The sequence below is a fragment of the Serinus canaria genome, chromosome 1 (assembly GCF_022539315.1).
Source record: "Serinus canaria isolate serCan28SL12 chromosome 1, serCan2020, whole genome shotgun sequence".
NCBI classification, from domain to species: domain Eukaryota; kingdom Metazoa; phylum Chordata; class Aves; order Passeriformes; family Fringillidae; genus Serinus; species Serinus canaria.
The window spans coordinates 4453539-4479132 of NC_066313.1; the positions used below are offsets into that span (position 1 = coordinate 4453539).

The window sequence follows — 25594 nt, forward strand, 5'->3', positions numbered from 1 at the left end:
GTTTTTGAGTAGCACTTACATATAAAATGTGCAAGTGCCCCATCTGATGTTGCAAGCTGAAATATCTGTGGGAATAAATCAGTATTAAAAAGGCACATGAAGGAAAGCACATCTGAAAATTAACTTTTTCAAATTAACCTGCTGAATACAAAAGTCAAGAGCTGCTGGTCGGTAATAGCAGATAATGTTTCACAGCTCAACCTTAGTTGATTAGCTCTAAAGAAACTGTTTCAAAACAAATTTTAACAAATAGACCACGCTGCATAGTAAAGTATACTTATTTGCTACCTCAATGGTTCTTAAAGAGCAATCTATAAATTATTGCTGGACCAAAGAATACTTACACATAACTATATGTAATTAGTCAGTGTGTCTAAACAGTTTCAGTACACACTGGTGGGGTTTTTTCAGCTTCTAAGAAAACCAAACTGCCCTAGTTACCAATTAACAGCACATTTCCACATTGCCTTGGTGCCTTTGTAGGACACTTTCTCTACTGGTATCAAGCACACTGATGACGCCAAAAAGAAAGGCCAGAATTACTGCAGTAACCTGCTCTCTCCAGCCTCTTTATAAGGACTGTCTCAACAAATGAGGACTGGACAAAGAGAACACAAACAATAAAATCAGGAGTTTCAGATACTGAGGATTAGTAGACAGCTGTATCCCATATGCCTCTGTCCTCAGTGTTCTCCTAATATTACTTCACACAGCCAAGAATGATGACTACTGCTTGAATGATGACAGCACAACAATCCCAAGTTTAACTCATGTTCCACAATATTGAAGTGTACTTTGTAAATTATTAGAGTTGACAACACATTCTAAGGAAACCATGGAGTGTGCCAATGTGCTCCCTCACACAGAAATGTAAGGAAATGAACAGTCTTTCATAGGTTTTTAAAAGTCTTAGGAACAGATGCTGCCTTTGGTGAATACAACTGTGATTCCAACCACACATCTTAATACAACCAATTCAGTTAAAACAACTGCCACAAATGCAGAAAACTAAGGAAGTTGATAAAACCTCAAGCAAGGTACATCACAAATGCAGAATCCTCTTCTCTGCAACTGAGTATAAACTGAAGTGTCCATATTACAAAAACCTATCTGTGATATAAACACAGAACAAATGGCAATGACATTTCCTTCCACATTAGTACACATTGCATTTCCAGCTCTTACACAATATGAAATCACTGCTTAATAAGTAATAAAAAAACCCACCGTGTCTGCAGCTGATTTTGCTGTTTGAAAGATTGACAGATTAATTGATCCCTTAAGCAACTAATGTGTCTTCTCTGAGTGCACACAGAAAATTATGGATTATCTCAAGACTTTACAAAGCTTTTAATATGACTTTAAAACGAACTTGTTAAATTAGGTCTTCCGCAACAGTCCTTCTGTTAAGTCTAACTTTTATGTTAATACTAGATAGGGGAATGCAAAGATGTAGGTGCTGGCTCACCTCTGTACATGGTATTTTTTCTTGTGTCACCAATACCATGTATCACTATTATAACAGAATAACTAAACAACTATAAGTGTTCTGTTAGGATCTGCAGAGAAGCCCAAACCACTTGGAAACCTAACTAGAGACAGCGTAACACAGAGAAACACGCCCCGTCCCTCCTCTCTCCCCCAGCAAATCCAGTTGAGAAAGGCTAGGTGATTTAAGATGCCAAACAACTATTATAACTCCTTTATTCAAACTTCCATATAGCAAATTCTTTCCACTGTTGGGAGTCCATCCTCCACAATTACAGGAAACTTGAGTGTAAAAGCACTCAAATACAATATACACTAAATTTAGCTGGTAGTTGAGAAATAGTTATGTTTACTCTAGATACCATTAAAATGGGTTACAACATGTGCCTGGATCCATTTTCAATTTTAACTGTGCTGAGAATGATATTAATGAAATATTTTTTTTCTAACCAGGCATGGCTAATGCATGATCTCAGCAAGTTTTGAGGCACTGGCCTTAATTCACACCTTAGTACATTTAGAACCAGTCCCTTATGCACCACTGAACTGAACCATGTAAGATGCACCCACGCTGCAACTGGGTTCCAAACCAAAATGAATCACAAATGATAAAACACAGCATTTTAATTTCTTAGAACTGAGAGGAGATACCCTTTACAATGTCACTATCTTCCAGTGTAACGAGTAAAGGAATAGTCTGGAAATAAAAATAACTCAAAATCTACAGGTTTCTGCAGTCCCTGTCTGTAAGAGAATTCTCATACCCAAGACCCTCAACTTGTCTTAAGGAGTTGAGAATCTGCTCAGTTGTGGATCTCTTTCTTACATGAAGTAGTAACAGAGGCACTGAATTTTTAACACACACCTCTTATATGCACAAACTTTGAGAGCAAAAGGAGTTGTCAGCTCCCCAACTCCCTGCCAGGGAATCAAAAATTATTAGGAAAGCCTTTGTAGCAACCTCAAACTTGTTCCCCAGAGCTGAAAATGTGCAGAGGAGACAAGGAACATCATCTTGCTTAAACTCTTTTCTGGTGCTCCTGAACAATTTAGGAAAGGAGTCAGGTACAAAACTTAGGATGCACTGGGAAATAAGTGGGGAAGGTATTTTCTTTTTTTTTTTGGAAGAGAACTAAAATCACCATCCTGGCTCTGACCAGAAATCTATCTACCTGACTTCCCTCCAACAACAGGCAACTACGAAAAACTACAAAAACAGGACAAGCACAGGGATAGCTCCTTTGATTACATTACCAAATGCCAAGTTGCAGGCCAGCACATGGCTGAGACAAAGGTAAAGAACAACATGCTTAGTCCTTCTTTGTACCTCCTTGCACAAACTGAAAAAAGAAACAAGGTGAACAGATACATGAAAAAATTCTGCAACTTTAGGAGACTCACTTTCTACAAAACTGAGTAAAACCAATCAGGAAAACAATCAGGTTTCTAGCTTACATTCTTCCACCTGATGTGTTCTCACATGAGAACTTTTACTATAAGCCTGTCTTACAATCATGGCTACTTGGCCATGTTTGTATAGGGCAGCAGTTGCCCAGGGTTCATGGGCAGCAGTGCAGCCTGGCAGCTGATGTCTTCTCTTCCTTACCTTGGCACACTCATCCCAACCAAAGCAAAGCCATCCTGGCAGGAAACCAGGAGCTGAATTAAGGTTAGTGATGAAGAGATTCAAGCTGGGATGTGTGACTGATTTGAAGTCAGAAGCTACTAAATGTCACACTAAATACGTAAAAGTTCTCTATTGCTCCAGAAGATATTTCTGAACTCCCAAGTTCAGCTACCTTTGCTGCCATAAGCTGTCTAAAATATCTGTAATGGGACTGAAATTGAACAGCAGGTAAAGATGTTCTTATTATAAAATCCATTTAAGGGAAATTACTTTTAAGTTGCATGCTTCACTTGGGATACTGGAAATAAAACAATTATATTGTGTAGTTCAGATCAACATAAATTCATTAAAAACAGGAAAGTATCATTTCAAAGTCAATAATACCTTAAAAGGGCCACACATTTCCAACACTGCCAAAAGATACCTTCATTCAGAAACAAATGTTACAAGTGGAAAGCTACTGTTCCCTCTGCCCTCCTACCTCCCATCTCCTCATACAATCCCAACATATTTCTGCAAGAAGCCAGGATAGAGTTTTACAGTCTCTATCAAAAGGGACAACAGTCCACAGAGTTATGGCCAAATACTTACCATGCTTATGTTCCCTCTTTTGGGCAGCAGCCCACCCTTCAATTGGATTAAGTGTAACATGAACTGCACCCTCAGGTGTGATGACAAAGCAACTCCAAGCATCCCTCATAGGTTTCAATCTGAATGATCTGGGCTACTTTAGGCAATTCAAATCACAGCCTTTAATAACTCAACTGATTTTAACTGAAATGTACCCAAATGGAAATACCTACTAACAGGAGCAGAGAAAACACCAACAATCAGAAAGGTCTTCTACTACTCCAATCAGAGCTAGAAGAAGCTGTCCCCAGCCCAAGCTTTCTGTTGCTTTTTCCAAAGCATATGTGCAAGCAGTTATGTGTACATGCATCGGAAGATGGGGTGGGAAATGGGAAATGCTCCCAGTGAGCTGGCAGGGAGGGGAGGCAGCATTTACGGGCACATCCATCTCTCTGCAGCCTTAGAAAAATTCAAGTGTCTATTTAAACTTACATTTGAAAATTCAAATAAAAGCAACAACCTACTAAAGATCAGCAGGTAAGAAACAAAATTATGAATACTTAGAAACAAATCTTTGCCAACAGAATTCCTCAAAGAAACTTGAATCTCATTTCCCATTCAGTAGACTGTATTAACTAATAATGCAGAAACAAGTGATTCAAACGTGAATCATTTCTACCTGTATTCACTGTACACTCCTCTCCCTCTGCTGCAGCCAAGTAGTATAAAGCCACAACTTCACACTGGTATGGTCAGGCACAAATTACTAAGTCACGTGGTATTTTTCAAATAAAACTGAATCATCGAAAGGACAAAGAGAACAAACAGCAAAGGAGCTCACTGCAAAAAAGATGGTGACTTCCTAGCAGCCCTCAACGAAAAGCAGGAGGAAAAAGAAGCAAGCTACATCTCTAGCCTGATTCAACAGGTTTTTCTACACTTATTTTTAAGTCTTCAACTGTGTTTACTATTTTAGTAACTCAGATGTTCATATCTTCCTTTTCCAAAGCTTCATGCCCTGTCATACAGTGTCAAACACGCTATATATGCTACTTCGTCTCTATACAGCCAAATCAGATTTCTGGGAAGAAAAAAATAAAAGGAATGATGAGCAAAAGGTTTCTTGTCACAATATTACAATTTATAGAAAAGATAAATTTGCCTCAGAGTGATCATATTAAATGGCTGAAGCACTTATGCTTGGGTTTGGTGGGGGTTTTTTTAAGGTTGCTTTATAAGGATGTCAGTCCAAAATTTAGCAGAAGTAATGGTGTCTGTAATTTCCCAAGTATTTTTGTCAATATGTCCTTTAAAGCCACAGTCCCTTCTAGAGACGTGTCTCACTATAAGCAGCACTAAAATAATGGGAACTACTTAATGGTCTCATCCACTATTTTTACTGGAGTTTCTGCCCTTGCTACCATTAATGCAATCATACCTATGACAGTACAAACCACACCAAATTTTCAGCATCTATTGGTTTCCAAGCTGCTATTCTACTTAAATGCAGTTCCATCTCTGGTTTCCATGACCTATACACAGCCTACTGCTATAAGAGAACGTCCAGCATAGTGTCCACAGCTGTACATTCCCACCACTTCCCTTTGGCCAGCACCATTTTAAATCAAGTGCAGCTCATAACTCAATCAACTGTGGTTTCACAGTGGTTTATAGCAATCTAAAAGCAAAGCTGTATAATGAAGCTAACTAGAATACTGCTGCTTTTGAAAGGAGGAAGTTTCCTTTCCCTTCCTTCTTTTCCTTTCCTCCACTTTCACCCAATGGTTCTTCCCACCCCCTTGCTTGCACTTACAGGTCTTTCTGGAACCAATTTCACAAACCAAAGATGTAAAATTATCTGGAGCTAGTTTTCCACCAGGTTAACAAGTTAACCTGGAGCATCCTGGAATCCAGTTAAGTCCTATGACTGGTCCCAAGTAAATGGTAGGATCACATGGGTGAGAGCACGAGTTCCCATTTATGCCAACAGGAAAGCCATCAGAGAGAAAGAAATTATGAGAAGACTTGGGTCAACATGTGTACTTCTTGTTCCCTTCCTTGATTGGTATTGCTTTTTGTCTAATCTTACTGTAAGCCAGTTCAAAGAGCTAAACCATCAAAAAACCTATTCATTATTTTTGGCGAGGCTTGTTTTCTGCCAATTTAATTCCCTGAACTAGCTCAGCAAAGGAATCCAGCAAGCATCTGCACCAGTGCAGGGAAGGAGGCAGGAACACACAGGGAGATGAGGACGGGCTGGGGCTGATTTAAGCTGTCACTGAACCGCATACCCTGGAGCAGATCTGCATCACACCATAGTTAGAACTGACAGTAATCTGTGCCTGTACAACGGGAGGCCTCCATCGCTGACAGGAGTGTGCCAACAGTGCCAGCACTGAAACATCCTCAGCAAAGTTTGACCTGGGCACCAGCCTGGATGATTGCATGTAAAAGCAGAAGAATCACAGCTCTCTTACTCTCAGAGACACTAGGAAACATTAGCTAATTTTTCTCCCAGCAACATCCCTGTGAAAATGTGCTCTATAATTCCCATTACACAGATTTAGTCCAGAACAGCAGAGCAAGCAAAATTGGTGACAAACTCAGGATTGGAACCCAGTAAATCCTCTACATCAAACCAACACTTCATCACTCAACTGTGTTATTAGCCCTAAATGAATTCAATTAGTCAGTAGCAGTCCATAAAAAACTCCTTTTGCAAAGACTTTCTAAAGAACTATAAAGCTCACATATATAATACAGTTAACAAATGTAGGTATTTCCTAGATAGCTGTGAAATAAGAAACTAGGGAAAGGAATAATACTGAGATCTTAAGTAATTATTTCCTTTTCTATAGAGAAAAATAAGTGCACATGAAGCAGCATGAGGGCCTATTCACACAATTCAAAAAATTTAATGCAAAGAGCTACAGAAAGGAAAATACATCTACAGATTCTTTTTCCTTCAGATTTCCATTGTAAAACCATTTCATGTGAAATGCCAGCAATTATTTAATACACCCTGAGACCAGTATCTTCCCTTAAATTTATCTCCTACACTTAGCCCAACAATTCCCACACTTGCTCTGTATAACAGTGAAGCACAATTGGAAAGGGGGGGGATTTGTTAACACAGAAGCAAATCTCTGCAGTAGTGAACAGCTAGCACTGTAAGTCTATCCAGCAACACGAGACAGTCTTTCATTCACATTCCAGCTTAAGCACAGCCAAGCACATCACATTTGGGACACTCAAGTCATACTTAATTTTGTTCAACACCTTCTTTTGACAACAGCTATGTCACCAAGACTCAAAATACGTGTGTCAAAAAAGACAGTCGTTTTCCAGGACTGTCACTGATTCTCTCAAGATAAAAATAATAAAGCTGTAAGTGCAAGGAGCAGAGGCTGCCTAATTGTCAGCTGTATAAAGTAGAAATATCAAGATTATTGTCCCGAGGGCAACAAGAGTTTAAGAGGAATAGAAGATGATGCTGCAACCAGTTTTGAAATCTTGAACTCCACAGGAGTAAAAATTTAAGGAAAGCAAATGAAAACTCAGTGCATGCTACAAAAAGCTACTGCTAATTTGCCAGAGAAACAGGAGAGTAAACAAATCTGCCTAAGAGGGACTTGTACCCTATTTAACAGCAAGAAACTGGATGACAGATCAACCCAACAAAAACATACTGAACAGCATGGGAAAAACATTTACTCCAGAACTCTTTGCATCCTCACACATCTAGATACAAAGAAAACAGCAAAAGTGCGCTACTCTAAATGTGGAATTTACCGCTTGAAATCTGACAACTATTATTTCAGTGACAATGGTATTCCAAACCTCATTTTTCTGGGCAATAAATTATTATGATCAAGCCAAAGTAGAACGGCAGTTCTTCACACAAAAGGGACTCCCAACACAGAGCATGCTGGTGCTTCCTTGGGCTTAAGACACAGACCAAGGTGAAAGCAACCTCACCAATCCTGTCAAACGAGGCACCTCCAGACATCGCCACCGTTGCTCGCCAAGACAAGCATTCACAAGGTATCCACATCCAGCATCAGGGAGCCAGTAATTCACTGCCTGAATTACGGCTGCAGGCTAATCTTGAAGAAATTGATAGTGACAGCAAACCTGAGATTTTTTTTTCCTATTTAAATAACAGGGTGTGAAGCCCAGATTTTGCCCCCTTCGTTCTGGGAATCAAGAAGGAAGATCTAACTTTCCTGTTTTAAAACCATCCTGACACACACCTTCCCCATTCTGCTTCACATGCAGCAGCACAGCTACTGGTATTGCCTGGCCTGCTTTCCAACCAGCTGTCAGACAGCTAAGTCCTGGTCAGTTTTGAAAAAGGGAAGAAAAAAAACCCATAAGATAAAAAAATGCAGCATCACCTTAATAACTGAGTAGATGTAATCAGGCGGTGGAACTATTTCACAGGAGGACACTTCCTTCTGTCTCTAATAAATTAAAAGCTGAAAAGACAGCCAAAATAGACTATATTCTCCTGATAAAAAAGAGGAAGCATTGTAACAGTAGCACAACCCTCCATTCTCACAACAGCCAGGTAGACAATAGAGAAAAAAAAGTTTCTCTTATTCTCTGATCCAACACACACACAGATGGTCCAAGGAGCAGCTTAAAATCGGACGCCTGCCTGTGACAAACTAACACAGAAGTCTGAGACTCAGACAAACACTCAAGACTGAACAGTAATACCCACACAGCAGTCAGGGCACCTTCTGACAAGTGAAGGTAATGCCAAGGTTTGGGAAAAGGTGCAAAATGCTAACATGTTACCTACGGGCTTCACTGGTGAAGATACATTTCTATCCCCAGCACATGCCAGTAAAATTTTAAGCTGTAACACAGGTACACAGACACACGTGTGAGAGAAATACAACTGTATTTTAGCATGTAAATACCTGAATTCAGTGTTACAAACCCCAGCTCAGCCATAAGACTGCACAAGGCCACTGTCCAGTACTCCATTCTATAAAAATTACTAAAACGTCAGTGACAAAGAAATTTTGCTTGCAAGATGCAATGTACATTTTTATCATGCTGGATAAAATATCTACAGTCTCAGCAGTGGTTAAATTGCTGCTATAAAGGAAATTGTCCTCAGATAAATGGTTTCCCTATGAGAAGGTTTCAGTGCTACACCTCACCCCAGGTCAATAAATCAAATTAACTGCACCTTGTCCTCTGGCCAATGACATCATCGGCTTGACCACATCTTGTGAAGCGAGTGCAAAAACATATGCTATTTAAGGCATGAAATCATATTACTGCTTTTTGTCCAGCCAGCCTTGTGCTGTTGGTCTGTGAAACAGTCAGTCACCTGAACAGTCTCATTACAGCTTCTACAGCTTTTTTTTTTCCTCTTGTATTCAAGGCCTGTCTTGGCCGAGGGTGAAGAAAAAAGGATAAATAATCTGAGTTGTTATTTTTTAAATCAAAATGCTTTTCATTAGCTGCAGTGCAGTATTTTGTGACAAATTAAATTTAGAACCAAACTACGAAATACGCCATCTGCACTTGCACGTGAACGCTCTTCCTAGTAGTGTTTCAAAGATGTTTACATGCTAATCTGGCACTGCTACCCTGAAGTACCCTGCTGTTCGGTCCTTTTTCTCCACAGGGTGAAAACAATGGTCACTAATGAAAACCTACACAGTTTTATTTGAAACCCATCCCTGCATAAATATTTTCTATTTTCAATTACTGCTGCCCCTAATCAAGTAGCCCATTTGTTTTATTTCTAAGTAGAGTAATATCTGGTTTAAAACTGAATTAGTCCAGACAATTTAAGAGGATTAATTTCAATTTTCACTTGGCATTCTTATGACACAATCACAGAAAACTTATCTTCCTTTCTAGACCCTGTACTGCCTAGTGGTATCTTCTGTCTTGAAAGCAAAATCTAAATGAAAGAGAGAGGAAAAAAAAAAAAAAACCTCAACCCAGAACAGTCAAAGATACAAGCAGTGACAAAAGCATCTGACACAGTGCACTGCTAGACCTCATCCACATTAAGCAAAAAGAAGGTGAATAAGATTATCTTCAATGTATTCAATTCTGTTTGTGTTCAGAGGGAGGAGGAAAGCTGTTTAGATTTTGAGTGTGTCTTCTATAGCCCTCTCAGTGCCAGGAAACGTAAATTAGAAGCAACTCTCCTTTAAGGAAAAGAATCAAGGACAAAGGGACCAAAAATGCCCAAGCCTCTGAAAAGCAGATATGAAAGGAACAGCTTTACAGTCTTGAGTTGCTATAAATTAAAAATAAGCTCCTTATTTAAAAGACATGAGTGTTTGAGAATCTATGAGCAGATCTGATGCTGCTCAAGCCCCAGGAGAGTTTTGTTTTTGCTGGCAGGGGTGGAGTGGAGATGGGGGGGTCATTTTGGTTATTAGTAAATAAATCAAGCAGCAGAGTGAGGCCTAGGCGCTTGCCAGAGGAGCTGGGGCCTGGCTCTCCCCCTCCTCTCCTCACACAGCCTGGGTTTGATCTCGGGGCCCTGTGGGTTTGCCAAGAAAATTTAAAAAAAAAAGCGAGAGAGCGAGAAAGAAGAATCATATTGAACCACAAAAGCACATGGGGCGAATGTAAAATATAAACACGGCGTTGGGCTCTGAGTGGCTGTTATTAAAGGTCTGAATTACTAAACATGAGAGGCGGGGAAAGCCGGGCGGCCATTTCAATAATATAAACCTCCCCGAATTAGACATTATTCAAATGAGAAGGAGCGAGAGGGAAGAGAGGGAGAGCGCGGGGGAGAGGGACGGGACCGGCACCGCCGTGCCCTGGAGCAAAGGGGGAGCGGGGCAAATACCGCCGAGGCAGATCCGGCCCTCGGGGCGTGCGGACCCGGCCCTCGGGGGTGGGGGGCAAACCCTGCCCTCGGGGGGTGCCGGAGAAAGGCTCGGGGGGGGGCTCTGCCCGTGCACCCCGCAGTCACCCCCCACCGAACCCGCCCCTTGCGAGGGGAGGGGGGAAGCTTTAAATGAAAAAGCCGAACCACGCTCTCCTCCTGCCCCCCTCCCCGCACCCACCCACCCCACGCTTCAAGGCCCAGGCTCTGGGGAAATAAACCCCGGCTTGGGGGGGGGCGGGGGGGTGTGCTGCGGGGAAGGGGGGAAACGAGGAGAGTGTTAAGGAAACCGAGTCTATCTGCCTCCCCAGGCCCCAGCCAGGGGCCAGCACCCCCGGCCCCCTCCGCCCCGCCGCCGGGGGGACCCTGCCCCACTGGGGCGACCGGCCAGGATCGCTCCTCCAGCATCCCTCCCTTCCCCCCCCCCACTCCATGAATATGTAAAGCGGGTTTATTGTGGGCGTGCGGGCCGGGTGGCGGCCAAGCCACCCCCGAACGCTTTTGGGTGTGGGGCTGCCTCCCTCCCCCCTCCCGGCGTGTGTGTCCCCCCTCCCTCCCGCCCCGACCCCTCCGCCTCGCCGCGCCGCCGCCGCCCATCGCCCCCATGGCCGGTGCCCCGGCGTGCGGGCTCCGTGTGCGGGAGGGACGGTGTGTGCGTGTGTGTGTGTGTGTCTCCCCAGCGCGGGGAGGCTGCTCTGCTTCTCCTTCTCCTTCCCCCCCCCGCTCCCTCCTGTGCCGTTAATTATAATAATCCTGAGTACTAATAAATTATGCTAAGCGGGGCCGGGCGGGCGGGCGGGGGGGGGGTGCGCCCCGCGCGCGCGAGTATGAATATGAATATGTAAAACGCAGTAATGATTACCTGCCGCCGCCGCCACCGCCGCCGCCGAACTCTCATCTTGACTCGCTGCTCCTCCGTCCGCCATTTTGAATATTTTAACCAAAAATCGGCCGCGCGATAAACCCTCCCCCCTCCCCTTCCCCTCCCTCTCTCCTCCCTCCCTGCCCGCGCCGCCGCCGCCGCTCTGCGCATGCGCTCCGGGCTCTGAGCGCCCCCCTCCCCTCCCTTCTCCTCGGCAGCTTTCCCGGCGAGGGCGCGGAGCGGCGCCGCGCATGCGCAGCGCGGCCGGACCGTCTCGCTCCCCCTCAGCCGCTGGCGGGCGATGGGGGGAGGCGCGTGCGCACTGAGGCGCCCCCCGCGCGCCCCCTCAGGGCACGGGGCGGTCCGACCCCCCCCCCCCGAAAAGGTCCTCCCCGTGGTCATTAGTTTTTTTTTTATGGTTGTAAAATCTAGGTAATTTACTGGGACAAATTGAATGTTTTGGGGGAAAAATGAGGTAGGAGGGAGAGAATGGACGTGTTGGGGTAAAAACAAGCTTATCTGTAGTGGGCAGGAAGGAAAGGTTTTGGGGATAAAACTTGAGGGGAGAAAATTAACATTTTGAGGTAAAATTGAGGTAATCAGGAGTGGAGAGGAAGAGGAAATTTGGTGGGTAAAATGTGAGTTAATCTGAGGGAAGGGGAGGGAAGTGACATATTGAGGTAAAATCAAAGCTGTATGTCAGTAGTGGATGGGAAAGGAAAATTGTGGGGCTAAAGCTTGAGATGATCTCTAGTGGAGAGAATGGACATATTAAGGTAAAAATGAGGTAATCACTACTGACAGTGAAAGATCTGGGGGGAAAATTCGAGGCCACCTGTAAGGAAATATAAGTATTTTGCAGGAAAAATCTGATTGAATCTTTAGGGCCAGAATGAAAAATTTGGGGATAAGGTAAATGTACCATTGGATTTTCATGCTGGGTCATCTAGGTAATTATCAGGCATGAAATTAATATTTTGGAGGTAAAACCTGAGGTAATCTGTAGGGGAGAGAAGGAAGATTTTGAGGTAAACTGAGGTAATCAGGTAGGGAGATTTTTGGGGAGTAAAGCATGGAATAATCTGTGAGGGACAGGTGCCTGTCAGGAGCCTCCCCTGAACGGCCGCTGTGTCTGAGAGTGGTGGTGTGGAAATACCCATCTGAACTGCACCTGCACCCAGGTACTACCCCAGCCCTGGGCAGGACTAAACCCCTGTGAGTAAAGAGGAATTGCATCAGGGAAAATGGAATCGCAGAACCTGTGGTTCCCATGGAGGAGGGTGCCTGAGCGAGGGTCTGGTTTTCCTCCAGAAAAGAGCGATTGCACGGAAGCGATTCTCCTCTCTTCAAAAAAACCCACCCCAACGTTCCCTCGTTCTGGGCAGCCCAATGCTCCTGGGGTGCTTTTCTCAAATACTTTATCCTCTTACACTTCCCGCGTCAAATTGTCCTGGAAGGGGAGTCGGGTTTCATGCCTCCCTCGTTAAAGGGGAGTAAATATGAGACCAGAGGGACCAACAAATAAAATTAGCTTGAGATTCAAAGCTTCCAAATCAGGATGAACAATTAGCCAGAGTGGCAAAACTTTGTTAATTCCTGACAGATTTGGCAGAGTAAAAATAAAACTTACTCGCATTTTAATATTGCGTAAATACACGTTATCCCTGAGCTTTGTAATGTACTTCCAGAAAAAGAAAGGGAGGCTGGTGTAGAATGGCATTCATTAAGGACTCGGTCTTAACGTTTTCCAAGAGTCATTAACTCAGATGGGTCAGAGTCCAAGCCGGATTTTCTTCTGGGGTGCAAAACATCGTGGAGTAAGAGGAGCTGTCAGGGATCTGTTCTTGCATGCTGTTGCTGAAGAAATTAGGAGTCGTATCAGAGACAGCCACTAGATTTTTTTCATTGGTAGGAAAGAGCCAAAAAGGGAAGGCTGAATGAAGGAGACAGCAGGGTGTATCTCCAAGGGGTGAATCAGAAAGGTAATTTTGTCATTTTTATTTAAAAATAAGGTCCTCTGGTAATGGGATTTTTTTTTCTTGCCATCCTATAGAATAACCTCTTGTTATTGCAGAAAACACTAGCAGAAATGGACTGCACTGTGAAAGACCAAAAACGTTCCCAGTCTTACTCATGCACATTCATTTGCTGACACCCTAAACCAGCAATTAAGCACTTTGTCTCCTGAAGATCTGTGTTGCACTCACAGGAGCGAACATGTAAACAAAGGCATATTGTCGTGCTCCTCTTCAGTTCAGCCATGATCCTCGCGGGCCAGTTAATCCAGTTTTATGGCCAGGTTATACCAGCACTGCAGCACGCAGGGGCTGCACCAGGACAGATAAACGTGTAGAGAAAGGGCTGCCTAGATTAAGACTCTGCACAGCTCTAATCCTGCCTACGCTGAATATTCTCTCCCGTATCTCCCTATCTCACCCAAAGACTCTTCTCAGTCCAGCATGCCACTTCCCAGTAACCTCTTCCCTTATCCCAGCAGCTTCTTGCTGGGGAGAATTTGCTCCCATTACCACACCTGATTTAGCCTTTGCTCTTGCTCAGCTTCTGCACACTTAGCTGGAACCCACAGCTACCGCAAAAAAGATGTCTGAAAACAAGTAGTTGCTAGTGGCTTGGTGTTGTTATTTTTGGTGGGGTTTTTTTTGTTTGTTGTTTGTTGGGAGTTTTTTTGTCATTTTCTGGGAGTTATTAATCTGCTCTGTGTTTTCTAATTGGCCACCTATAAAGAGAACTTAATTCACTCAAGCCACATAGGTGTTTTCCCTCTCCCTGCAAAGATTAGTCTGGATCTATGTCTGCATCCTCTCCTCTAGTTTTCTTTGAATGCATCTCTATCTGATGCCTTCCCCAAGGTGTCATACATCCCTGTGGCTATATATCCAGGAAAGCTGGCCAAATCATTAGTGATGAATAATTTATCAGATAAATTTTACCTCTCTTTCAATTGTGAGTGCCACATAGTGCCTGATTGGTGTCTTACTCATGAGCAACTTGCTGGAAATACTTGAAATTTGAGATAATTGGACACAAAGATGATACTAGTCCTATGAGGAGCTGAGCACCCTGTATTCATTTCACAAAAAGACATAAGAAAGAAAGTTGGTTTTTCAGCTGCATTCAGTAAGACTGGGCTCACACTGGTGGTGAAGTATGCGTGGAAACAGAGCCCAAAGCAGTGAGCAGCGAGCAGCAAGCAGCACCCTGTGATTCTGTACTCTGGCTGGACTTGTCAGCCACACAGAATTGCCTCTCACAGGGATTTTGCTTTAAAAAGAATTTCTGGTGGTGAAAAACAATACAGTGTTCAAAATCAACACCACATGTAAAGGGAAGAAATGGTATCTGAGGATCTTTTAAAGCTCTGCAGCGTATCTGCGTCCATTGTTTTGATGTCGAACCAGATACCTCTTAATTCCTAACCCTATTGGCCTGCTTGACTTGTGCCTGTAACCTCAAATTTTCTATGATTACTATGTGACCTTCTGAATTTTCTATCTCCTGCTAGAATTAATTCAGTAGTGTTTCACAGATTTATTTTTTTTTAAGGTAGGGAGGCAGAGGACAAAAGAAACATGAAGCAGCAAGGCAGGGAGCAAAAGAAACACAAATCACAGTGTTTAAGCAAAACGCACATTGGGAAGGAAATTATCCTTTTCATGAAACAGCTCTAGTGTATAGGGAAATTAAGAGCAAACTTATCTGCTCTGCTCCAGTTCCACCGTGCCACTCAGATGTGAATCCCAGATGCTGCTTTTCTCACACGATGTCCCCCTTCTCTCTATCCTGTTTTCTTCACATGAGATTTCTCTCCTACAGAAGGGCCTGTAACTAGAATCACGCTTACTTCTCCTTTCCCTTTGGTCATCCAAATAATTAGAGGCTTCTGCCTCAAAACAGTCATTCTTTGCCCCTTGTGTTTTCATACACAGGTCCTCAGAAACCTCTGTATTCCTTTCACTTGGGGACTGTACAGATTGTCTCACATTTAATTAAACTTATCTGTGTGCTTCTGTCTGTTTCCTATTTCTCATCGTCATACACAACCTGACAGAGGAACCGGCAGCCTCCCTGCTACAGTGTTATTTTTTGAACACGCTATCGATAGCAAAAGACACTGCGTCTCAAAAAGCTTGCAATTTAGAGAGCTGGCAGGAAAAAACGAGGGAAAAATAGGATTAGTACCTTCTTTATTGAGAAGGAGAAGTGAAGAAAAGCAATGTAAAGACTGTGCATAGTCCCTCCGGTGTCACAGCCGACATTAGTGGGACACAGACTCACACCTAGGTGCTCGGAGGCTGTGCAGTTCAGTACTTTAACCACAAAGGTGTTTTTTCTTTCTCTCCTGCATTGCTCCCCGCCCTCCTCCTGTTCCTAAGCATGGAAAAGAGTCCACCCTTATCCCCAAGGCTTGGGACCCACCAGAACTGTGTCTTTCCATTATTATACTCTTCCCCCTCTTCAGATCTCCTTCCTACGCACCTTGTGAGTGCTGAGCACGAACAGCAGAAGAGAAATGGAGACTGTCCACTGCATATATTGGCTGTTTCTTTTCCCCTTGCACACTCCTCTGGCTGCCTTTGACCAGATTGCTTTTTGCCTTCGGCTCTGACTCTATTCTGTTGTCTCTGGACTGGAGAAAGGATAACCCTGAATCTCTTATTTCTGAGAGTTGTTGCCACTCCTCTGAATCTTAAAAATAATAAAATTATAGCAGGAAAGTTGTACCATCTCATAATACTCTGCCCCTCCCAAGTGCAGCTAACTGCTTTTTTGGAGATAAGAAATGGAGCATGGACAAAAAGAAGCATGTTTTTCATTTTCATATTTTTAAAAAAACCTGTAATTCAGAACCTTCAGACATCCTCAGGAAAGGGAGAGGTAATTACTAAGAGGACACTTATCTTTTCAGGTGGGTTTTTCAATCTATTTCTCACTCTCTGCTGCTTTGCCTGCACTTACTTTAGCTCTAGCTCAGTTTTTTGTATGCATTTCAATAGTTGTCATCAATGCAGCTTCAGAACCTTCCGATTTTAACCAGTTACATCTTACAAATCACCAGCTTTGAGAATTTAGAAAATTATTGTTGTGCTTTTTTAGCAATGGCAAACTAAAGCAGAGAAATTAAGAAACTTGTCTTCAGTTACATGTGTAGCTGGGCAGCCCAAGAAGATGAGCCCCCAATTCTCTCTGTTGTGCCTTGATTGAAGGACCCTATTCAGCAGTTATTGTTCCTCTCTCAGAGACCCACAAGGCTGGCTGCATCTTTACCTGTTTCTCTGCTCTGAGAGGGACAACAATGAGGTCCTACAACTTGATTCAGATCTCTAAGGAGTGGGATTTGCAATTGCCTGATTCAAGTTGCCACTCAAAACTGTCACAGATCTGATTTCAGCGTTTTTCCCTTCCTCTCCTTGCTACAGCAAAACCCTTAAAAATACCTGGTTTTTGTTAGGATGATTACTAACTAAGACTTGGGAAAAGCTCAGATACTAAAGCAAGAGTGCCAGCAGTGCGACAAACTCAGGCAGAAGGGCAAATTCTGTTTTGTACCTATACAAAAACCAGGGCTGAACTCCTTTTTTGACCAGTTGTACAGCACGCTTTCTGCTGTAGACCTTGGGAATGCTTTGGTGCTGCTTACATGAGGAACCAAATTGTTTTTGACCTCAGTGAAGAGGGGGCCAAGAGGGACACATCTGATGCCTTTTAGCAACCGCAAGGTTTTCTGTAGAATAGACATAGCCTATGAAACAAACACACAGCTGGAGTTAGGGTGCTTTTGAAAACATTGTCTTTATTCTCTACCTCCCTTTCTTCCAGGACAGCTCTTTGCTTATTCCCTCTTCAGAAAGGGACTTTTCTGTCACACAGCCCAGCCTGGCTGGAGATTAGGGATTCTCTCTGCCCCTTCATCCTTGAATATTTCCTTTTAATTTCACAGTTTAAATTCCAATTGTGTAATTACATTCTGCCTACCCCAAATTCCTCTGTAATTTCAATTGGACACGGTGTCCTTCACTCTCTAGGCAGAACTCTTGCAGTGCTGTGGGGCACTATTAATAGGCTGCCACGCTCCACTCTAGTCCCATTTCATGTAAATGGGGAAAGAGAATGGACCTGGATCCCTTTGAACTAAAACTGCTGCTCCATATAGGCGAGACAGGGGTTGCTACAGAGTGACAAGGCAGTCTTGCCCCGTGGCAATACACCGGGCAGTTTTCTCAATGCCTCAGTCTGAACAGATTTTTGGAGTAAAAGTCTAAATCTGTCTGGAAGTATTTCTCCCCCACAACACCATACCCTTTGATCACAAATAAAGCTGTACAGGGACGCCCAAAACACTACTTCACTGAATTTATGTGGCCTGAGAGTACCTGCTCGGACCGTTTAACATGGCAGAAGTGCCATAGTGATTTAATTTAGGTCCAGGGAGTTGTGTAGCAATGAGAGGGCACACAGCACAGATGCCTAGTTCAGTAAAATGCTTTACAAGAACTGGCAAGTCCCATGCATTTTATGACTCAACCCTAATACTTGTTGCAGATTTTGCTGTGTCAGCATTTCCCTTCAATCCTTACGCTGGTGGTGATCACCTGAGTCCCACATCCCAACTCGTTTTATCACAACATTCCATTTTTGTGCGCTGGTATCTGCTTTACATCAGTGTGAAATCATTTTGAATTCTCCTGCCTCCTTCTTGCTTTCAACTTCCTTCTTCACTGTGGCACAGGTGTTTACTTAGTCGTTGTGCCTGTGTGTAGCCCTTCAGGTATCAGAGACATTGATCTTTCAGATTTTTCACCACCTTCTGCTGTGGTCTTCTGTGGAAACTCAGGGAAGAGAAGGAAGGGAGCATGTGTGGGTTGGGAGAATGGTCCTCCTTTGCCTAGTCGCATAGAACTTTGTCCCTCTGTACACATTCTCTGGCACGCTCAGGGAAAGGAGCTGTTCTCCAGGTTTAGAGTGATGTTCTACACAGGGCACAGGTCTACATAAGCAAAAGGAATTAGTTTACTTTAGAAACTGGAATAATTTGATGTTTTATCATCTTCAGCCACAAGCCATATTCTTTTCATCATGTGTACACCACTGATAGAGGAACATAGGGCTGATTCCATAATGGGTGACAGAGTCCTTTAACAAAGTTTATTTCCTTTCACTGCAAGACTACCCTAGGTAGTCCTCCTACCACAGAATGATAAATCTTAACTTGAAATAAACATCGAGCTCCTTGCTGGCAGTACTGTATCTACACAGAACCCCAGTTACTTTGAATTTTGATGGGACTTCTTCCTTATATATTCCAGACGCTTAGTCCTGCTCCCAAGGGACATCTTTATGCCTGCTCCCGTGTTGGCAGACCCGAGGCTGCTGTTTGCATCTCTAGCAGCAGATAGATCAGGTGAGATCAAGGAGACCATATTTCCATGTTTCCTTGCTTAGCTTACACTGTTAAAAGAGAGTTGTTGTTAGGAGGAAACAGAGCATGTAATAACTTGAGTTGGGTTTTATTTGGCTTTGAGTCATAAATCTTAAAGGGAAGGAAAGAGCCATCATGTTCATCCCCAAGTTTGTCATACAATCAGCAAGGGGCAAGGCAGTAGTGTGGGCAAGAAAATGAAACATGTGAAGGTACAAGTGCCAGCGGGGGGAAGTCACTGTTGCTTATTGTCAGTTTTGGTGTGACACAGAAAGTTCAGCTAATCCTCTTAGTTACAGAGACACACGGGTGGGGGGAGATTGTTATCTCAAGCAATTTGCTGGCTCTACTCCTTTTTTCCTTCGAGTTTCTTTTCGCCTAATTGAGCAGCATTTCTTCCTGGGACTCGTTTGCAATAATCCTGGGGCCTCATCTGGGAAAACACTAAAAAATATAGAAAGGAGAAGCAGCCCGAGCAAGGCAGCTTGTGTCACCGTGAGTTTCTCGCTTCAGAAAGGTATCAGGTTTGGCTCCAAGTGCTGAGGAGTAAAAATAAGATAAAGATTCAAAGTGAAACAGAACAGTCTGTTAATCAGGGCAAGTGATCTCTCTGAAAGTTGTATCTCATCCGTGAGCTAGAAGGACAGGTAATTAACTGCCATTCAGAAAACTAGGACCTTGGTGGTCTGAGGGTGGAGCAGGGGCTGAGAATTCCAGTGGAGTGCATCAGAAATGTGTTGATTCCATTTTCATTGCCAAAGAGATGTATCTGCAGTAAATCTAATCAGGAGTCAAAAGGTGAACGAGAACAATAACTGGGGAGTTTGTTTTTATTTATCCAGGAGATAAGGATTCAACAACAGGAACAGAATGAGAAAAAGGCACCTCTTTCTGAGCAGACAATTATTCCACCCACGCTAGCTTGCTCATCATCAAGGTTTTAATATTCTATTACTAAGGCTATTTAACAGTTTCTCAACCTCAAGGCTGCTAATGTTTGTGCAGATACTCTGCCAGTTGCCACAGGTGTCTTTTTACAAGAGACCTGAATAATTAACATGGGATAGTCCTGAAGATGGCAGTAGCCAAGAGCCATTCTTCAGTAGACTCCACACCTTCTTCCTGGTGCTGGAGCAGGGTTGGTATTACCAACATTTGAATACATTTAAAAACTCAATTTCCATATGCAGACAGAGCCTTAGTCCTTCAAGGCACAGATTGTTTCTAGGGAAGTAAAGGCTCCGGTTCCCAAGCCTCAGTGATTCCCCCTGGAGAAACTTGATATCACTGTTTAGCTGGCTGCATTACTAAGGTGCTGGAAGTAGTTGTCCCAAAGAAGAGGTGGCTGAACGAGTGGTGTGGCCAGTGCAAACTGTTCAGCTCATAGCCCTATACATTTACTAATGTAAATCTGATTTCAGCTGATACCAATTTACTGTGATATCCTGGACTGAGAACTGCAGACATGAGTGATTTAATAATTCAAGATCATATCAATGTATTTTGCTGTGGTGGCTAAAGAATTTATTACTTCTAGCTGTGGAGATGGGTTACCTTTTCAGCTGGGATGGCTAAATCAAGCAGGGACTGCCAGAGCCATCAAATGAGAGAGAAAGGGCCAGAGTACACATCAATCACAAAACAGTTGTAAAAGAACTACTATAGTGCTTTTAAGAGAAAAGATGTTCTGCTGATGTCCTGCTAGCACAGGACAAGGAAGTGAGGTGCTTGGCATGTATGTTGTATCGAGACATTCTTTTTGACTTTGTCTTAAGTTCTTCAGTCTCTCTCTAGTGTTGCTAATCTGGGCCTTTGGAACACCTCTGAGCTCACAGATCCAGAGGCCATGCCTCGACCTGGCCTGTGACACAAACACGATGCCTGTTGCTGGCTTCCAAAGAAAGGAAACCCCAAGGCTGGATCAAACAAGACTCACAGTGTGTTTCACCAGGTTTTTGATTCAGGTACTCAGAGATTAAGGGCCCCAGCAGGTGCTGTGTCTTGTGCCTTGAGGTCGCTTTGGTGTGTTTCTATGCACACCATAGATAATAACTGCATTTCCTTATTTCACGCCCATATTGTGAAAATAAATGCATTAAGGAGTGTAATTGCCAGAGGGTTCAGAGGTGAGAGTATCTTTGGTGGATTTACTTCCTTTGTTTCTTAAAATACATTGGTAGAATTTGATCAAAACTAATATTTGCTTTTTCAAACTGTACTAATTTATAGTTAGATTGTGTGTGGGAGCAGGAGCAGATAGAAATGAACTTGTTCCTGTGCTATGCACAAAGCCCTTGGACCATGAGAAATGCAGGGAATGCTCTGTGATGAGTTATCTGGGAGTCTGCAGTGCTTCAAAAACACAAGCAGGAATAAGAACAGGGCAGGAATTGCTGGATTCATGGATCTCTCTTCCTTCTGCAGGTTTGCACAGCTAGCTAGTTACATGCAGGACTATACCATGTTCTTTAACCCTCTCAGTGAGCATTTCTGTTTGTAACACTGAAAATATACGGCAAAACCATGTTTTTAAGGCACAGATAATGCTTTCTGAATCCACCTCTGTAGTATTAGACTGCAGCTCTGATGGTGAGATTGCATTCACAGTTGCAGAGATTGTGAAGAAATTAGACATTTATAAAATGCATGCATAATGAGTTTAAAAAGATGTTTAATAAATATTCTTGTAGTTATATGTCAGATAGATGAGTGTTAGATTAATAAGAAAATGAATGTCTAAAACCACTGAAGAAAAAGACAGAATTGCATTGGAATATCATGAATGAAAAAACATTTACCACTGAATAGTACCATCATATTTCCCAACAGCAGAACCCCATCCTCCCCTAATTCCCCCCTCCCTTTCCCCTCCCTCCTCAAACACATTCGCATACACTATGGGAGGAATGACAGCTGTTCTTCATGGAATGACAGCCCAGGGATATTGCATCCTCCCTTAAAAAAAAAACAGGCAAGGTACAGAATAAGGTCAGTGAAGGGAGACAAAGGGGTCTCCCAGAGATGGCAAAGGGTAATTTATTGACAGATGAGATAGACGTTACTACAGAAAAATATTAAATGGATTCTTTTCCCCTGTCTTTAGAAGGGAAGAAACGTGGGAAGGGTTAGGAAGGACAGATGCCAGAAATAGAGACAAATTTCCCAGGAGAGGAAGAAGAAATCCTGCAGGAAATTAGGATCACAACACAGAAAAAAAAATTAAAAAATTATCAGAACATATAAAAAGCTACAAAATTCTGTCCTAGAATTCTGTATGGAAACAACAAAAAAGGCCAGCGGAGAAGGAACCCCACCAGTGTTGGCAGCCTCGCTTCAAAGGCATTCAGTGAGAGAAGGAAGTGCTGGTAAAACACAGCACCTGATTAAAAGGCAGTGTTTGAAAAGGGCTGTCGGGAAATTACAGAGCTGTGCAGGCTCCCGACGTCAGCAGCGAGGAAGACTCTGGGAGCACGAATCAAAGGGAGGCTGAGGGAGCATGTGAAGCATGGAGATTTTATTAGGGGCAGGAATGAGAAAGGGTTCCTATAATGGGAGCAGCCAAGCTCTGCAGATGGGAGGAAAGGAAAAGCCATGTCTTCTGGTGCAATAAACTGGCGTAGTGCTGTCAACTTTGACTGTATGTCAGTTCTAACTGCAAGGAAAGAATCCAAGTGAGAGGCTTAAATAGTGGATGTTATGAATATAGTTTCTCTGGCCTATAGAACTTTCCCCCAAATAATTGCAAAGGAAGGCAGGAATAGCCAGTGTACCAGTGCACTCTCATTGGGGTTCTGTAACTCCCTGTTGCCTCTAGGACATGTTCCTAAAGCTTGTAACTTCAGAAGGGTTCATGATTTTCACCTGTAAGGGTGAGGCTGACAACAACAGAGGAGTCACCAAAGAAAATTTCCACAAAGATAAAAGCAGCAGAACAAAAGAAATTTGAAGGAAAACATTTAATTTACATTCACAAGCAGGAATAGGTTTAAGCCAAACAGTATTTTATTCTGCCCCTTCATGCAGGGAACATGATTTTCATAGTAACTCAGTCCTTATGGTAGAATAAGGGAGTAGGAAGAGTTTTAGTGTGTCCATTGTAACACATGCAGCACCTTTCTGATGCCACTTGCCTGCGTGAATCTTGGCAAGACCTCTCCCTCAGAGCAAGTTCTTCTACCCATTCACTAATCTCACCTAAACCCCTCCCATTCCAGCAAGCATACACTATGGTCTCTTACCATGTGCAAGTCCAGCAGAAGACCAGGACATTGCATTGCCCTGTGTTGTCAGCTGCCTGCTTTCCAAACTGACAGTATTCATGCTAAACACAGGTTTTAAATTATCTAGATGGGGAGCATTCATCCCATCTCTGTAACTGCCCATGCTGAAGGGAATAATAGCCAGGCTACGTTGGATTTGAAGCTTTGATACTCCAGAGGCATTTGCAATCTTTTGAGCCTTGGGAGCCTTTGAGCCTAGGACAACGCAAAAATAAAAGCTGACGTTTTGCTGAGTTTCACTGTTAAATGCTAAGGAAGCGTTAAATGCTAAAGCAGGCTTGTACTTCCAGTGGGTGATTTAGCCCAGATTTCTGCTGGCTAGGAGGCTGCTGCATGCTCAAGTGCAATCTGCCACACAGAGCCAGAACCAATCTGATTGTTTCTGAATTACTTCTCAAACAGAAAAACATAGGTAAAGCTCCTGATTTTTCCAGGAGTGTATGTCCCATCCATGTGATGGCCTGTATTTATATTTGAAACCACCTGTACCATCAGTGTGACCCAGATGTGAAAGATGATTGAAGCACTGCAAAATTCAGTGCAGCATATTTTAGGGACAGTCTGCAATTACACTGGGTTATGATGGATAAACATGAAACTGCAACGAGGAATTTCTCCCTGGCCTGTGCTCAGAGACCTGAGGATACCTTCACTTCTAATGCCAACCTTATCCACAGACAAGGCACAGCCCATAAGCAGCAGGTGACAAAAGGCAGAGAGAAGCCTTTTCCAACTCAGTAGCTCAGTATTCAGGCCATCTCAGAAGACAGCATTTTAATTCACTCAGAGAACCTGAATCTGAGTGCAAGGAAGCATCATGTTCTTTCCCTGTGCTGTTGATTATTTTGTTAGAGTCCCAAATCAACTATTTCCTTTTGAAATTATTATTTAAGCATTCTATGGGCCAAAAAGGCACAGCACTGCTACTTTGCAAGGTAGCAGCCAGGAGCCATGACTTGGGAGGGGAAAAGTCTGTACTGATAAATGCTATACTCTTTCACATCACACACACTCTGTGAAAAAAGGCCTGAAACATATGTCTGCCCGTCAACAAAGGCCTTAATCACCAGTTTAGAAAGTTGTGCTTGTGTTCTCTGGAGGCCAGTGAGTGTTTAATTGCGCTACAGAGAGGTGAGTGATTGCTGATGGAGAATGTTTGTTAGCAAGATGAATTTAGCCCTATCTTTTGAAATTTCCTGCAGGCTTCTGCTGCTGCAGTATCCATGTACAACACCAGGCTCAGTTTCTGGGTCTCAAACACACTTACAGATGCAATCTCTTTCTCCCAGCCTGTGTCTGTTTCATTCATTTAACTTGCAAGGCTTTTAGGGCAAGAACATCTAGAATTGTGCTCCATGCTGTATGTGCTGCAGTGGGGTCCTGGTGCTAGTTAAGACCTCTGGATATTAATGTAGTGACAGTAAATATCTATATCCTTAGCTATCTATAAGCCCGAAAAGATGCTGAGAAATAACAGGTCATAAAGGTGAAAGATTTTAAAGTGTTGAGTATGGCCATGGATATAAGATGAAAAGGATTCTCACCACAAAGGGCAGGAAAAGCACAGCATCTCCCTGCAAGGTTTTGGAACGATTCTCTTCTGCAGAGCTCTTCTGTGGCATTGTGACAGGCAGAGGTAGCCATGCTGCTTGTAAACAACGGTTGTGGTCTTAAAGGTAAGCTACACCACCTGTTTAAAATGCCAGTTCTGTGTGTGGCATGGAAAGTGCAACAGTTCTTGGGGAAAAGTGAAAAAATGAGCTGAAGGCAAATATCTTGTTCCTGTTTCCCCATGTATAAAGGGGACATTATACTCCCTATTAACTTCAGCAAGCAACACTGAAATTCTCTGTCATCTTCATATAGAAAATGCCTATTTTTGAAATTCAACATTTGTACTTTTTCCTTAATTGGACATTTTTTTTTTAAACATGGAATTGTCTTGTCAGAAAGATTTCTGATGGTCTCTGCCTTTTTTCTTAGTGCTTTTGCAGTGAATAGCTATGCTTTTTCTTTTGCAAAATACAGACTATTTCACTGAAAATTTCGAGGACAAAAATCATTTCTACTTAGCAGTAGCATTAAAGCCCTTGAATTGGGCCACATTCTGCTGCCAATGCAGTTTCGAGGACACTTGGAAAATATTTTGAACAGCAGGGAAGAATAGCGATTACCACCTCACAGTCTCTCAAAGGTGTGAATATTGTGGGTTATTTTCCCTTTGACTGTTTATGGCCTATTTACAGTATAATCACACCAAATCAGGGTTATAACATGCCTTTCTTTTTTTCTTTTAGTGAAAATAGAATCCAGCTTTTTTTTTTTTATTTACTGTAGCTCCCCCTAGAAGCTAAGGCATTTTCAGGCACTAAGCAAGAATGATCTCTTCTCCAAGGCATTCATAACCAAAGGAGAGCCAAGGAGAAAGGTGGCTAGGAAAAATATTAGGTGA

The 25594-nt window shown here is 42.9% G+C and overlaps 1 protein-coding gene across 9 annotated transcripts in view; it reads right to left on the reverse strand.

Annotated features, from left to right (window-relative positions):
* Window positions 1–11531, reverse strand: part of POU2F1 (POU class 2 homeobox 1) — a 107055-nt gene extending 95524 nt beyond the window's left edge. For 8 of the 9 annotated variants that reach the window (XM_050971187.1, XM_050971198.1, XM_050971195.1 and 5 more), the window contains exon 1: window positions 11425–11521. In XM_050971187.1, the coding sequence (XP_050827144.1) occupies window positions 11425–11488 (64 nt within the window). In that variant the 5' untranslated portion in view covers window positions 11489–11521. Of the gene's footprint in view, window positions 1–11424 lie in introns of all 9 variants that reach the window. The other variant, XM_050971186.1, reaches the window with a different exon arrangement.
* Between the last annotated feature and the right edge of the window lie 14063 nt (window positions 11532–25594).